This window comes from Mercurialis annua, linkage group LG8 (genome assembly GCF_937616625.2).
Source record: "Mercurialis annua linkage group LG8, ddMerAnnu1.2, whole genome shotgun sequence".
Lineage (NCBI taxonomy): Eukaryota > Viridiplantae > Streptophyta > Magnoliopsida > Malpighiales > Euphorbiaceae > Mercurialis > Mercurialis annua.
The window spans coordinates 3739749-3756518 of NC_065577.1; the positions used below are offsets into that span (position 1 = coordinate 3739749).

General features: G+C 36.1%; 1 protein-coding gene across 1 annotated transcript; it reads left to right on the forward strand.

Moving 5' to 3' along the window:
• The first annotated feature begins 5894 nt into the window (after nucleotides 1-5894).
• LOC126660028 (dynamin-related protein 3A) lies at nucleotides 5895-16741 on the forward strand. The gene is made up of 20 exons (XM_050353355.2): nucleotides 5895-6431; nucleotides 7445-7727; nucleotides 7823-7851; nucleotides 7936-8037; nucleotides 8659-8727; nucleotides 8862-8921; nucleotides 9197-9310; nucleotides 9857-9905; nucleotides 10013-10122; nucleotides 11195-11287; nucleotides 11420-11512; nucleotides 11589-11726; nucleotides 13093-13206; nucleotides 13323-13418; nucleotides 13542-13584; nucleotides 13768-13931; nucleotides 14057-14203; nucleotides 15160-15212; nucleotides 15341-15440; nucleotides 16104-16741. Exons 1-20 carry the CDS (start codon nucleotides 6036-6038, stop codon nucleotides 16374-16376), a joined length of 2526 nt encoding a protein of 841 aa, XP_050209312.1. The 5' UTR covers nucleotides 5895-6035; the 3' UTR covers nucleotides 16377-16741.
• Nucleotides 16742-16770: the final 29 nt, after the last annotated feature.

Consider the following 16770-nt stretch of genomic DNA (forward strand, 5'->3'; position numbering starts at 1 on the left):
GAGTCAACGGGTTGGATCCTCAAACCATTGCTCGTGAACTTCTTGAGAAAATGTGAAGGATCGCGCCAAATATATTTTTGTTTTTGCTTTTTTGTATGTCTTGGTTTGTAATTTTTGTAATATTGATTTATGAATACATCTCCTTTTGTTTCAATATCAGATCGAATGTTTGCTTTTGTTTTATTTGGTATATTTGATATTTTCCGAGTCGATGCTTAATTTAGAATTAGTTCTTGTTTTCGCCTCGAGAGTTAATCTAAACTCTTTGTCTTGGCGGTTTTTGTTTTGGTCGAGTTAATCTAAACTCTTGTGTTTAAGTTAATCTAAACTCATAATTTTGTTTTGTTCGAGTTAATCTAAACTCTTTTGTGGCGGTTTGCCTTTTTCGAGTTAATCTAAACTCTCTTGTGTCGATTCGCCTTTTTTGAGTTAATCTAAACTCAATTTTTTTATTATTTTTCATCTTTGATTTAATCATTCATGATAGATCTTGATTTTTGTTTCTTTTGTGATTCGTCCGGCCGATCATATAGTAGAAAAATTAAACTCATAATTTCGCTTTGTGGGCCACGAATTTCCTCAGTTATCCTATATCTATCATTCTTTCGATTTCAGCCTTCAAATCTCTGCAACTGTCTGTTTCATGTCCGTAGTCTTCGTGGAATTTGCAGTATTTTCTTATGTCTCTTATTTCGGCTTTCATCATCGGTGGCCATATTACGTTTTTGACGTTTTTTTAATCAACATGAGGACGTTAGTTCGGCTAGTGTTCAATGGTGTGAAGTTATTTTCATCGTCTCGGGGGTCGTACCTAGGTTCGTATTTGGTGGGCGAATCGCCTACTTTCTTATGGCCTTCCTCTTCTATCCTCAGATTTCGACTTCGGTTTCTCTTTGGATTTTTCTTTCGACTCTTTTCCCTTTGCTTCTTTCCCACGAATCGCCCTCCGGCCCTCGTCTAGCTCTAAGTATTTTTAGGCTATGCCCATCAGATTCAAGAAAGTTGTGGGTTTATGTCACGACCCAATTTATTGAGCCGAGACCGGCGCTAGGGAATGGGAGTGGTAGCTCCGAAACCCGTAGCAAGCCTAAAACCACTAATAATTTTTCGCATTTAAAACATAATATTATATATAACACATTTTTAGAAAACTCTTTTAAATAATATAATTATAGATATTAAAATATTATATCAGAGTTACATTAAAATCAATCATTTGAATTCAATTCACAAATCTGCTACCGACTCCTATTGACTACTACAACTCTAGGACCTCATACTTGTGCAAGTCCAACGACTTCTGACACAATGAATATGGTTTGTCTGATCCGACTTCTACTACCTGCAAACATCAGAGTGAGGGATCAGTATTTCGGGAAATACTGAGTGAGTTTGCAAGTTACTAACGGTATTATTAAATTTATAATATTGCATACTCAAAATATAATTCATGACTTTTCATTTCATAACTATCGTACTTAACCTCATCCTCCTGACATCGATAGCGAAGCCAACCGATGTATCTTACACGCCTGACATCGATAACGAAGCCAACCGATGTATCCTATAAGTCTGGCATCGATAGCAAGGCCAACCGATGTATCTCATACGTCTGACATCGATAGCAAAGCCAACCGATGTATCGGATATGTCTGACATCGATAGCAAAGCCAACCGATGTATCCGATTTAACTCACACAACCAATCTAATATATCATACAGACCATAAACATCACCGCAAGGTTGATGTATCAAAGCAATCAAACATAACAAAAGCCCATACAAACAAATCATATAAATGCGATGTATAAATATCAACACTCACAATATATGAAAATAACTGTTATAATAATAATAATACGCGAAAGTAAGTTGCTACACATTGTGACCGCTATCCAAAACTGCATTATCGCCACCCGAATACGTAAGCTCCGTGCATCGTTTGATCTCGTAGCTACTCTAGCTGGACGGCATGGTAGCTTAACGATATTTCCAGTTCCTATTCAAATCATATATACGTTTAATTCATAAACGTAGACTTAATCTCAAAACCCTAAGTTATAAACTTAGATTAATATAATCGTATTTTAAATACGACTCTTAACTTTAATATTATTTTAATGCTTAGTCGAGATATTCGTTATATCTCTTATTCATTGATTCTTAAACTTAGGTTCCATATATCTCGAAATTCTAGTCGAACACGTTATGTTCGATATCCAAATTTCCCGTTTTCGAGGTTTGTAATCCATTTTCAACATCCGACATACTCGAAGTCGAACAACCGGGTCATAATGGGGCAAGAAAATGCCCAAACAGGCAAGCTTGTTGGCTGTGCGATCGCACAGAGGGCACTGTGCGATCGCACAGCTGCCTCGGCTGTGCATTCGCACAGCCTGGTGTGCGATCGCACACCATGCTGTGCGATCGCACACCATGCTGTGCATACGCACAGCACGGCTGTGCTTTCACACAGCCCCGGAAATTTATTTCCGGGCTATGCCGACGTGCTCCGATGCCCCTAACGCGATCTACATGCTATTCTTGACAATATCCATTTCAAAAACGTCGATTAAAACGCGATTATAATTCGTTCGATTCGTTTAAACGAAATAAACCTAAATTACCAATTCTCACAATAAAATGTCAAGCTTACCTCGATTTGAAGCTTAACGATGATGGAGAATCGAATTCTGAACGAATCGATATAATGAACTCGTGATTTGGGCGAGAAACGGCGAAACCGCGGCGGATCGTAGTCGATCGTCGAAACCTTTCTTTCCTTCGCTACTTCATTCTTCTTCTTTCTGGATTCTTCATTTCCTTAAAATGATTCATATATATTTGGCTAATTAGCCAGTTTGATCCTTTAACTCTTTAACTTAAACCATTTCTCTTTTAAACTTTCTAATTTAACCAAACAGTTAAATTATTCTTTTAATTCAATTAATTACGCATTATTTATATCCAAATAAATAATACTAACCCAAAATTATTATTTTCCGTCAATAATCTTTCAATTTCCATTCTCGAAGTTTAATTGGCTAATTTACGTTTTGGCCCTTGAACTTTTCAAAAGTTGCAATTTAGCCCAAAACGTATTCGCGTCCAAATTTTAAAAGGTCTCCGATTGACCCAAAACTTTCACCACATGTATTATAAAACATTTCGCGGACCTTGGCGAAATAATTTTCATTTCGAGATTTATATGGTTAAATTACCACTTTAGTCCCTGAACTCTAGTTCAGGACTTTTCTTGACATTTTCCCTTTTAATTTAAATTCCAACTTTAGAATTGGAATATGACTTTAAATTTCACAATAACCTTCTCGAATCCGTCCTATTAAAATTTAATATTTATCTTAATTTCTCGGAAATCTTTCAGATATCGCCACTCTAGCGACTTAACACTGGACACGTGGTCCAATTAAATACTTAAATATTTTGGGGTATTACAGTTTATTAACCAGCAGCTTGTCTACTAGTTTGCCGAATCGCGTTCCTTCTCGCAATGCTTCGGTCGCCATGTCGACGTTCAAGTTATCGATCTTCATAGCTTGCTTGTTGAATCGTTCGATATAGCTTCTTAGCATTTCTCTTTCTTCCTGAATGCATGACCTTAGGATGCTTGTGGCTGTTTTTGCTGGTATGTTCGTGAGATATCTGTTGAGAAACTCTGTCGACAGTGAGGCGAAGCTTTTGATGGATCCTGGTTTCAGCTTATTGTACCACCTTTGGGCGGTCCCTGTGAGTATGGTTGGGAATACCCTGCATAGAATTGCGTCTGATACGCTGAGTAGCCCCATGGAGGCTGTGAATCTGGAAGTATGATCTCGCGGATCTCCTTCTTCATTAAACGTTGGTCAAACTGGTAGCTTCATGTTATATGGAATTGTTTCCTCCATGATTTCGGGCGAAAGGGGTGATCCCTTCAGCCTGAGATCGTCTATATCCAGCTCTTCCGACTTCAATTTCTTAAGTACCTTGGCTATCTTTTCTTCCAATTCTTCTTCCACTACATATGTGGCTTTGCTCTTTTGGGGCAATTCTGAGGACTCGCCCTCCCCTTCTTGGTGTTTTTTCTTCGGCTGTTCATTCCCCGCGTCTTTGTCTTGTCGTTTGCTTCTAGGTAGGGTATCTTCTTTTTCTTTCTCCCTTCGTTCTTCTCTTGTTGAGTTTAACCCGCTTCGGGCGTCATCTTGATTTTACTCATTTCTGGCCGTTTCAGGGGTTTGTTCTTTGGATCTTTTCCATTCTCTTGATTTTATGGGCATTCTTCGCACTCCTGTTTTCATTTTCTTGTCGGTTTCTGTCGTTCCTTCCCTCCTTTCTTTCTTCGTTTTCTCCGTTTCGGTGTTCCCTCCTTCTGTTGTTTTCTCCCCTTGTTGGCTCTTGACGGCCTGGATTTGCGTTTTCGATTCTTCCTTTTCTTCTCGTTGCTGTTAGGCTGAAATTATCCCTCAGGATTTTCATAGTTTCTTCATGCCTGCCGTTTGTTCTTTTTGCTTCACTGGCCAATTTATCAAGGTTTGCCTGGACAGGTTCCAGTACTTTTTTCAGCATCTCATTGTATAAATCTTGTGCTGCCATGCCTGGCGTTGGTTGTTCATCGGTGCTTAGGTTGAAAGCAATTGGGTTGATTCCTCTCATCGGGTTAGTTTGGTATTGGGGTGTCGAAAAAGAGGGTCCCCCGGCATTACTTCTTCCCCCGAAGTTGTGGAGCCCATCTTCAGTGACGTTGATTACTTCCGACGTCTTTTTTGATCCATTGTTTGTCTGTCTTTCAGGTTCATTCGAATTGAAGTTTTAGTTAAACTTTTCCTACAGACGGCGCCAATTGATGGAGTATGCCTTCTGAACCGGTAAATGAGACCTGCAAAACATGGTAGAAGCTAACCGGACGGTGGTTGTCCGATTAACTCTCCGATGCTAAAGTCAGTTTAGAGCTTTGAGCAGCGTTTTGAGTATATGAATGTAATTGTGTTTCTAGGCATACCTCATGCTCCTTTTATAGTAGATGACTGATACCTTGTAGAGTTATAGTTGGTAAGTGAATCCTACTTTGTAGGGATTCACCCTGATTCGGCGTGATCTACCTTATCCAGACATCAGTCCTATTTAGGAACGTCTTCCTAAATAGTCTCGTCCTCCTAAGATATAGCTTATCTTCCATGTTGAAGATTGTGTCCAAATGGGAAGATACTTCGAGATATTATAGTAGATTTGGCAATCTATCCGAATCCTGGATTAACGCGCTTTGGGCGGATGCTAAGGGATTCGGTCTTCGTCTTATTGAATGAGATATCGGCGGATCCTAAGATTCGGCCGTCTTCTTTATATATTCTAGTCTTATATTGGGAGTCCGATATCACCTGAGAGTGAATATCCTGTGTGACTCGGCTTCATCGGCTTCATCGTAACTAGTGTAGGATTCGGTATCCATCAGGAAACAAAGAAAGAGTCTAATGGGCTTATAAATAACCTTGTCCCACAAGCCGAAACCTTCATTTTTATTGTTATGATAAGGTTAATCCATGATAAATACTTATCTCTTTAAACCTTAATCCATGATTTTAAAAATAATTATCATAATTTTTCAAATTTTAAGAATATATTAGCGGTATCTAGTATTTCAATATTATATTATTTATTAGTGTAATTTATAAAAACATAACAGATTTTTAAAAATAAGGCTGGCTGGAAAAACCCTGACTTTTGTTTTGATTTTCAATTCTACCCCAACGTTGCAATTTTTTCAATTTTACCCTATTTTATATTTTTCAATTTTTTCAATTTTACCCTAAAAATAATCTCTAAACAAAAGTGTGCGCAGTTTAAGCCCCTTAACACCTGGTGTTCATTATAGCCAACTCAGACCTCAGTCCATCATCTGCTAATCACACACATAAATCTGACTGATTTCTCTACACGCTTTCTCTCTCTAAAAAGATTAAAATTAAAATCAAATTCAAATTTTCTCTCTCTAACTAAAAACTATCCAAAATCACTAGGGTTTTCAACAGCTGGATCCAACAATGGCAGAAGAGCCTACATCGCCGTCACACACGGCGGCGTCGTCGGCAGCGGCACAATCGCAGCAATCTCAAGCAGCGCCGCTAGGTTCATCAGTGATTCCTATAGTGAACAAGTTACAAGACATATTCGCGCAACTCGGAAGCCAGTCGACGATCGAGCTGCCGCAAGTGGCAGTTGTCGGAAGTCAAAGCAGCGGGAAATCTAGCGTGCTTGAGTCGCTCGTCGGGAGGGATTTCTTGCCACGTGGAAACGAAATTTGTACTCGACGACCGCTTGTTTTACAGCTGTTGCAAACTAAGAGGAAAGCTGACGACAGTGAAGAAGAGTGGGGAGAGTTTTTACATCTTCCTGGCAAGCGGTTTTATGATTTTTCTGAGATCCGTAGAGAAATTCAGGTATGTTCATTTATTTTAATTTTTCTAAACGTTTCTGTACATATTTGATTTTGTTTATTTTTTTATGTTATTTGTTTTAGAAGCTCCAGTTTTTGTGTAATTTAAATTATAGGCGTAATTGTTGTAATGTTTTATGTAAAACGGTTATTGAGTAAATTTTAGTGTTAGGTTTGATTATTGAAATATTAGACAGTTGAAGTTTTGATTTAAAATAAGGTGAATTAGTGCTATACAGATTAATGCTTCTGTTTATATGAATGTGTGATTCTTTTGATTGAAGAGAGTTCGAAAATGTTGTAGTTAAGCGGAGCTGTGGCGAGGTAAATTAATACGGAATTTGGTGCTGTCACAGAGGAAAGAACTTTGATGGCTTATTGATGTAAAAGGAATTAATGATTTCATAAGCTGCTATTGTACTAGAGGAAGTTGTGCTAACTCTAAAGTTTTAGCTTAATTAGGTTTTGGTTGCTTTATTTGTCTTCTTGTTGATGGGATTAATTGTTTAGCATGTATCAATTATTTTCCTTACTGGATTTTCCTTTTGTCTTAAATTCTAGCTGTTGAGAATTGCTTGTAGATGAGTACTTTTGCACCAAATATATAGGAAAATAAAAGGGTGGAAAGTAGCTGGCAATACCGAATTTTGATATATTAGCAGGAAATCTTCAATCTTTCTTCTCTGTCCTTTAATTGTAATTGTATGTTAATTTGAATGTGAATCTTGCACCGAGTCAATTCTTTTGAACAAGAGCTCTGCCTGTACAAAAGCTGAAGCACAAATGATAGTTTAGAGACTCTAATCAAGGATCTTAAACAGAAGCTTAGTATGACTGAACTAAACAATATAATTAAATTGTCTGAATGTAGCTTTGATGTCAGTAATACACATAGTTGTCTGCACTTCAAGGGTAGCTTATCTTAAATCTCATGTGGGGTTCTGGTTTTATTAGGCTAATAGTTAAGTATGAACAACAGCTGTTTTTCAAATCAATAATAGTTTGAATCTTCTATAGGCTGAGACGGCTAAGGAAGCTGGGGAAAACAAAGGTGTCTCAGACAAGCAGATTCGTTTGAAGATTTTTTCACCAAATGTTCTCGATATCACACTTGTTGACTTGCCCGGGATAACTAAGGTTCCTGTAGGCGATCAACCCTCTGATATTGAAGCACGGATTAGAACCATGATCATGTCGTATATTAAGAAACCAAGCTGTCTAATTCTAGCCGTTACACCAGCCAATTCAGATTTAGCCAACTCAGATGCTCTCCAGATTGCAGGAAATGCTGATCCTGATGGTGGATTTTACTTGTGCCATTTTATGTGGATATTTTTTTTTGTTTTTTCCCCCTCATAGAAACTCACATTCTGGTCTTCTGTTGATACTTGATAGGTTACAGAACTATTGGAGTAATTACAAAGGTGACTATCTCTTTCCAAAATCGGATAGTGGTTGCAAATTAGCACTTTCTTGTGCTTTCTGACACATTTCGTTCTTGACTTCAGTTGGATATTATGGACAGAGGTACTGATGCTCGTAATCTACTGCTTGGAAAAGTGATCCCTCTTCGACTTGGCTATGTTGGTGTGGTTAACCGGAGTCAAGAGGTAATAATATAAAAGAACTGTGGTGCACGCTTTGATCTGGTGATTTCAAGTCTACATAACATTTCTCATGTCTTATTGTTCTTCTTACATGGATACTTTGTCTAGGAAAATGACAGATATAATGTTGATGTTCTTAGGACTTAGAGTCTATTTATCACTCTGTTCGTTGCTTTGTACGAGTATTTGTATTAGTTAATTTTGGTTTTGGACCATTCGCTGTTAATTACTATTTAACATTTTGTTCAGTGAGTGTACCAGGAGGTTGATGCATGTTGTAGTCTTGTTTTCCACATTGGATTATGAAGATATAAGATGGAATAAATATGAACACCGAAGTTCTCTAGTAACCTTTTAATGCGATAAATTAATTGGTGATTTAATTTTTTATTAAATTGCTTCAGTACTTAAAAAAGAATCGAAAATCCTGATATTGGTAACATAACTTGGCATAACTATCTACCATGTCTGTCTCTGAGACAATTTGACCATATGCACATGGTTATTTGCTTGTTGGAAAGCTAATTGTCTGTCCAAACTGCTTCCAATCCACATTCAGGACTGGAAAATTTTGGTAATTGTGAAAAAATGATCTTGGCTTATTGAGTTTTGCCCACCGTGCAGGATATTATACTCGATCGAAGTATCAAGGATGCACTTGCAGCAGAGGAGAAGTTTTTCCGCAGTCGTCCAGTATGACTGTCCAATCTTATAATTTCTATTTCATTGAATTATTTAAAAAAATTCTATTTCATTGTTGGGTGTAAAATCAATTGTAATATTCTTTCTTTTCTCCTTTATCTTATTTGCTGTAATTTTTTGTCTAGGTATACAATGGGCTAGCTGATCGCTGTGGTGTTCCTCAGTTAGCTAAGAAGTTGAACCAGGTAGATCATTGGACAATTGAATACTTAGATTGTTAAACAGGCATGACCATTCATATGTTAGTATTTGCTTCTTGTTCTGCATGTTGCATATACTGCAATGGTTATTGCTTCCGCTTACTCTCTTTGTCGCCTTATTAATTTTGCTATAATTTTTTTGATTGCTGTTGTTTCTATTTCAAATTGATAGGATTATGTGAAAGTTCTTGGTAATGTTGTTTCTAGATTTAATCTTATCACTAATTTACTGATTTTAGCATTGTTATTTTTCTCCTCAGGTTCTTGTTCAACATATCAGAGCCATACTACCAGGGCTGAAGTCACGCATAACTTCTGCATTGGTTTCCCTGGCAAAGGAACATGCAAGTTATGGAGAAATCACAGAATCAAAGGCATGCATACTTGATTTAAAATGTACCTTTTTTTATGGTTGAACTTGAAACTATTTCCAACATCAACTCTACACTATCAAGGTCTTATGCGGAGTATGATCTTTTAGTTGCGAGTTACGACTTGCAACTATAACAATTTGGCTCTCAGAATTGATGAGAAAGTGGAAAAGTCTGACCCTGGACAATTTCTGCACTTAGTACATGTGCCTGAGAGTAGTTAATTGATACTGTTCTAAAATTTAGGCTCAAGGGTATGTTTTTCTTGTGCCTAACAATCAACTGGCTAGTCCATATTTCTGTTCCAGTCATGATTACTCTCACTATATCAATGATCTGATAATGCCATCTGGATGAATAGCTCTTAAAGTGCAACTTAAATTCCAAAGTGACAGCTGTCTGTTCTGGATGTCTTTAATATGCAATTGCTTGGATATTTTTAATGTGCTTTTCCCAGCTATCTATAGAAGTGTATGGTTTGATTCTTCTTGCTGATACAATCTTTATTTTTTTCTTTCTAATGACTTTTTCCAAAACATTTTGCAACAGGCTGGTCAGGGAGCACTTCTCCTAAACATTCTTTCAAAATACGCAGAGGGTAACTCTTGTCATTCCTACTTTATTATGCTTGGTTAAGATTTTCGGTAAAGCATTCGACGCATAGTTAAAGATTATTAATTGTATTGAATTTCTTGTTGAATGCAGCATTTTCTTCAATGGTAGAGGGTAAAAATGAAGAAATGTCAACTTTAGAGCTGTCTGGTGGAGCACGCATCCACTATATATTTCAAAATATCTTTGTGAAGAGTTTAGAGGTGTGCATGTCAATATTTGGTGACAGTTCATCAATACTATTTGTTTTATCAGATTTGTCATTGAAGTGCATATTATGTGTAGTTCAGTTTTATTTGCTAGGTTAGATTCCTCTTCTCTGCTTTGTTTAAAATTATATAGGCCAATTATTTACAATAAATTGAAGACTACATTTGAGGTAACATTCAATAATTTTTTTTGGTCAAGCTGGAATAAATCTCAGAGATGAGGTGAGGCTAGATTTAATTGTTTTGGCTCTTATTCACTATTAAAATTGTTTCGTTCTCTTGAAGTTACCTAGATTTATTACTGGAGGTTAATAGGGTCGAGTGACAGCATTATTGGGGTTCACTTGCTTTATTTTTTATTTTGCAGTCAATGATATTCTCTTTGTTCCTCTTCTTTTTATTTTATGGTGAGGTTGCAGAGGTTAATGATTTTTTTTAAAGTCTATATTTGCAAAGCAGTCCAAGTTCTGGGTTTACATTGTCCGTCATCTTTGATAGAAGAAACAGAGCAAACAAAGTGTAGGTAAATGCCATTAGAAAGCTTCCAATTCAAGAATAATGAAGTTTAGGAGGTCTAACTAGCTGAATTGTTGACTCTGAAAATGAGGCATAAGTCGGTGATAAGTTATTGTACAATTTTCTTGGGTGTTTATCTTTGTGTACTGTTAGATAAACATCTATAGTATTACTATACATAAAAATGTCATGAATGGATGTTACAGTAGATTAGGAGTTGTTTGGAGTACTAGTTATGCCAAGAGAAGAAGTGTAGTAATATTAAAGCGAAGATGGTGGAGAGATTAAAGTTATGTCAGGCCTTTTTAACCTCATCTAACACAATGGGATCACTATTACTTTTTTGATTTATTTTCTCTTAGTTCAAAAAATACTTAGTTATGGCCATATGGTATGCCTAGCTGTGTTATACTTTTATCCTTCTATTTGACGACAGAGAGTCTCATGAGCAAATTATGTAGCACTGTTTGAGTAATATGACATGGAAGTTGATGGTATACAGGATGTATGGGATACTGTACAATCTGATGTGCTAACATTTTTCTTGCAGGAGGTTGATCCATGTGAGGACTTGACCGATGATGACATTCGAACTGCCATTCAAAATGCAACTGGTCCTAGATCTGCACTATTTGTGCCGGAAGTAAGTTTTATTTCCTTTCTCCCCTTTTCACGAAAATCTTTTGAATTTAAATAGCTCAGATTTTTCTATAATTGTAGTTTGTTTGTTTTTTTCCTCCTTTAATTATATCATTTTCTAAATAAATTTGTGCAGGTGCCATTTGAAGTTCTCATTCGAAGGCAAATAGCTCGTTTATTAGATCCAAGCCTCCAGTGTGCTAGGTTTATATATGATGAACTAATGAAGGTAACTTTTGTATTTATGGTCCAACACTGTCAATCACGCACTTTCATCTCATCATAAACTGTCTCATTTTCTCCAGATGAGCCATCGCTGTCTAGTAAATGAACTACAAAGATTTCCTGTTCTAAGAAAGCGTATGGATGAAGTTATTGGGAACTTTTTGCGAGATGGTCTGGAACCATCTGAGACAATGATTGGCCACATTATTGAAATGGAGGTAATAATGAAAACAAGTTGTGTGTAATATCTGATTGTGCTGCAACCGTCTTATCCTTTTATGATGCATTTGTTACTCTGACTCTTTTGTTTCCCTCAATAGCACTCACCGGTTTTTGTGCTATTTTTTTTGAATAACATTATTTATAGTGATAATGAAAGGTTTATCTAGCATCTGGTGCAAATAAAATTAATACAGGCATGTAGCTTTTACACCTCTTATGTTCTGTAACTGAACCATCGAAGCAGTGCTTGGGCTAGAAATTTGCTGTGGTGGTCAGCCATGGGACTAAGGATTCCCTAATGCTTATATGTTGATCTGGGCCTTTGGCAGTTGTATCTATGAATGTCTGGTCTTAGTCTCTTAGATACATCGACCAATCATTTAATTTCTTTAGATAACTTTGTAGTCATACCTTCTATTTCAGCTTGACAATTTGAAACTTTCTATTCTGTTAGGTTCTATTACCCAATGTTTTAGAAATCGGACCGGACCGGCCGGTTCAACCGGGAACCGAAGGTCAGTCCGGTTTAATTGTGCATAAAGACCCGGATTTGCGGTTTAACCGTGATAAACCGGAAAAAACCGCATAGAACCGGAGAACCGGTTACACTTTCAAACCGGCCGGTTTCAAAAATCTAAAGTAAATTGTTGAGGGTTTAGGCGGTGATCCAAAACTGATGATTTTGGAGAAAAGAGGAAATTACAACGGCAATCAGAACTGAAACAATAACAGTGACGTTTTTAGTCGAAAGTGTATGTCGTGGCAAATGATGATGCTGTAACGATCTCTTGAAGCGGCGGCGCCGGTTTTAGATTTAAATTCTAACTGTTTATGTTTTCTATAATCAGGTATTTGCAAATATTGGACAACAAAGATATGAAAGAAGTGAAGAATAAGAAATAAGTTTATTAAGATATGAATTTTGTGAAGAGTTATTCATTTTTGTTGAAGGACCTATGCTTCAACACTGCCGTCATTTTATGAAGAATTGTTTTGTTTTCTTAGGAAAAAGATGATGGTGGGTAGTTAGGGTTAGTGAAGTTATGATGAGTTTAAGTATTGGGCCAGGCTCATGTTAAAATAATTGTGGACTTGTGGATGCTCCTTTAAGAATAGCAAGTTATTTTAATTTAAAGTTCAATTTAATAATGTTATATTTTTTCATATAAATTACACAGACATATAGTTTTAACGGTTGAATCGCCGGTTGAACCGTGAATCGGTAGCTCCACCGGTTCTGTCACCGTTTCGGTTTTTAAAACACTGCTATTACCAATACTGATACTTCTATATTGTTTAAGAGATCTGGAGTGCTTGTTTGAACTTATGTTTAATGGGCAAACCTTTTGAATTATTTTTCAGATGGATTACATAAACACCTCGCATCCAAATTTTGTTGGTGGTAGTAAGGCTGTTGAGAATGCCATGCAACAGATAAAGTCTTCTAGGGCTGTTTCTCTACCTATTAGACAAAAGGTATTTGTTACTACACAATTTGACATTGTTTTATTTCTTATGTTATGTTCTTAATGAATTTGCTGCCATCTTTTCTTTTGTTTTTGTTTCTGCTTTTCAATTCTTATGTTGAATAGGATGGTATAGAACCTGATAAGGCACCAGCGTCAGAGAGGAGCCTTAAATCTCGGGCTATTCTTGCTAGACAAGTAAATGGAATGTTGGCTGAGCAGGCATGAATATCCATTCAATTTCTTGCTTAGTTCTGGAAATACATGTTTACTAACAAGTCTATAACTGCTTTTATTCTGGTTCATTTACTTTCTATTGTATGTTTTCATTGGTTTGATATGCAGGGAGTTCGTCCTGGAGCCGATATGGAAAAAGTTGCTCCTCCAGGTTCTTTACTTTTATTTAGAAGAGTTCTAATATAAATAAATTTGCAAATTTCTCATCTCCTCTTCTGGCTACCCCTCTCTTTTTCTACCTCAATGGAGTCATGTAGCAATGCTTTTACGAATTAATTTATCATTAGTTTTGAACAGCTTCAAATTCTGAATTTTTGAATTGACAATTATTCAGGGAATGCCACAAGCGTTTCAAGTTGGGGTATTTCATCTATTTTTGGTGGGAGTGATAGCTCTCGTGTATCCGCTAAAGAGAATACAACTAACAAGTCGTATATGGAGCCAGTTAACCACATGGACGCTTTGGAGCAAAGCTTTTCTATCATCCAGTTGAGAGAGGTATAGACATTAGTTGTTTTTGTATGAAATTCATCAATTACTTCCCAATCTGCATCCGTTTGAATTTTTATTCTGTTTGATTCAGTTTCAATTATTTCTAAATGCTCGTGGTTTGTGTTTCTAAGCCTCCAATTATGTTGAGGCCCTCAGATAATCACTCAGAGCACGAGGCTGTTGAAATTGCAATCACTAAATTGCTATTGAGATCTTACTATGACATTGTTCGGAAGAATATTGAGGACTCCGTACCCAAAGCAATTATGCACTTTCTGGTAATTATTGAGCTTTGTAGACATACCTATTACTCTTTTAGTTCCGTCTTGTTGAGTTTCTTAAGCATGCATATCTTGATTTTATAGTGTCTAAAAGTTCTCTTCGAAATGTCAGATTTAATAGTTCAGCACATTTCATGTATGTGTATACAGTGTTCTGTGAAATTGCTTTGAATTTACAGTACTGTCCTTTTTGAGTCAGAGCAATTTGAGTAGTTAATATTTAATTTTATTTGAGTAGTTCATTAGTATTCAATTTTATTTGAGGAGTTCATTGATGTACAATTTTCAACAGTTATAGTGAAGGCGTAAAGCAAATTCATACTTAGCACCTACTCTTACCATTTACCACATGAGAACACTTCTCAATAATATACTCAACGATCATCCCGCTACCAATTCCCAGATGAATATATTTGATTCTTTAATTTCTTAATTGTTGGCCCCGTGATAATAGATTCTGTATGGCTACTGGCTAGCTTAATTGATTCCTGGGATCCCATTACAGGTTGATATCTCAGCCAAAATAATGTGGTATGTAATTTTTTGGGGCTTTAGACTTCAGATGTACATGGGGAATTAGGATTCTCCGAAATCTTAGTGAACATGAGAGGTCAAGTTCACTTAATTTACACCCTTCATAAAAAATGAATTGTGTAGATCAATTTAATCTATACACTTTTAGTCTACACCATTCATTTTTCATAAAAGGTATAATTCAAGTGAACTTGACCTATCATGTTCATTAGAAGGATAACCTTAATACATGAAGTGTCCGTGCTTGTAGTATATCTAAATTTTTCTGCGTCATTTGCAGCAGCTATCAATGTAACATTTCTTTTCCTATTCATACGGTCATGCTTGTTTGTGCTTGTTATTGGTTATTAGCAGTTTTTGTTAGTAAGCTTATATATAAAGGGATTTCGATATTCATAGTTTTATCTATTATCATGTAGGTAAACCACACAAAGCGTGAACTGCACAATGTGTTCATTAAAAAACTTTACAGGTGATATGTGGTGCTTTAATGTTAGTCACTTTGATTTCGTATAATGAATTGTGCATCTTACATTTTATAATTTTGTTCTCAATGTTGACTTGACAATTGTGTTTTTTCTCATCCTTTATCCTTAACAGAGAAAACCTGTTTGAAGAGATGCTGCAGGAACCTGAGGAGATAGCCATGAGAAGAAAGCGGACTCGAGAAACACTTAGAGTTCTTCAACAGGCTGTAAAGGTCGGTTTCCTTATTCGTTAATTAGCTTAGACTTTTCAAATTTGGATTGTTAAACTACAGTTTTGTTTATTTAACTGTGGATGTTTAAGGCTTGTTTTTTCTTTACCATGATCATTATGCATGTTACCACATCATTTGCTGCTGATATCTGGGAAACCAAAAAAAAGAAAAATCATGTTATCATGCGCATGATAGAGATTCTTTCTCTTCCTAATCTTGAGTTGCGCGAGCGAAAATTCAGTTAAACTTTATTAATTGATCTTTTTGGTTAATTCGGTTAAAGTTTTGTTTTTGGTTAATTCAGTTTAATAAATATTTTTATTCGGTTTCGGTTAAGAGTTTCAAAAATTCATCTAACCAAATTAACCAAAATATTTCGTATTTATTTTTGATAGTTATTCTTTATAATTTTATTGGTTCAACCAAATTAACCGACTAATTCGGTCGGTTTGGTTTTATATTTTTGATCAAACTGACCATTTGCTCATCCTTAATCTGAGTAGTCTTTGCAAACTTAAAATCAAACCAAGCTGCACATCTCTCTACAATTTTTATTCATTGCATATGCTCTCGAATTAGGTTCTGTAGCTATTGCCTATATAATTGCATTGATAATGTGTTTAAAGATTGCTGACATATTCATCATTATCTTTATCTCCATAGACATTGGATAACTTGCCATTGGAAACGGAAACAGTTGAAAGGGGATACGGATTAGGTTCAGATCCAACAGGATTGCCTAAGATCCATGGGCTTCCAACATCATCAATGTATTATTCTTCTAGTAGCGGCTCCGGTGACTACACGGCTTCTCCTAAGAGGACCCGCAAATCATCTCATTCGGGTGAGCTACAATCTCATTTATATGCTAATGCTGATTCTAATGGAGGCGGACGACCTCACATGCCAGGTTTCTATCCAACTGTTGATTTATAAACATGCTCACTTATCGAGTTTTTATTTTTGCTCAAATTGCCCGAATGTATTGTATTCATTTGATTGCCAAGTCACCGTCTTTAGAAGGTCCTCAAAAATTTCATCGCTCCAGACATGTGCAAACTAGGAGTATATGTCCGTAGTTTCTCTAATATAGTATAGAATTATAATTTCATTGTTTTACAGAGGCTTCATCGAGAATAATAGGGAGCCAATAATTTACTTCTTTTTGCCCCATTAAAAGCATATATTTTAGTCAAGCTAAAATCTGTTTGCTGGTTTTTTATTCAGATTGTAGAAACGACATTATGCTTTACAAGTGTTTGCATTGTTGAGCTTATGTTAATATTTATTACTATTTTTAATTTCCTTTTGTACTTGTTTAATGTATTTT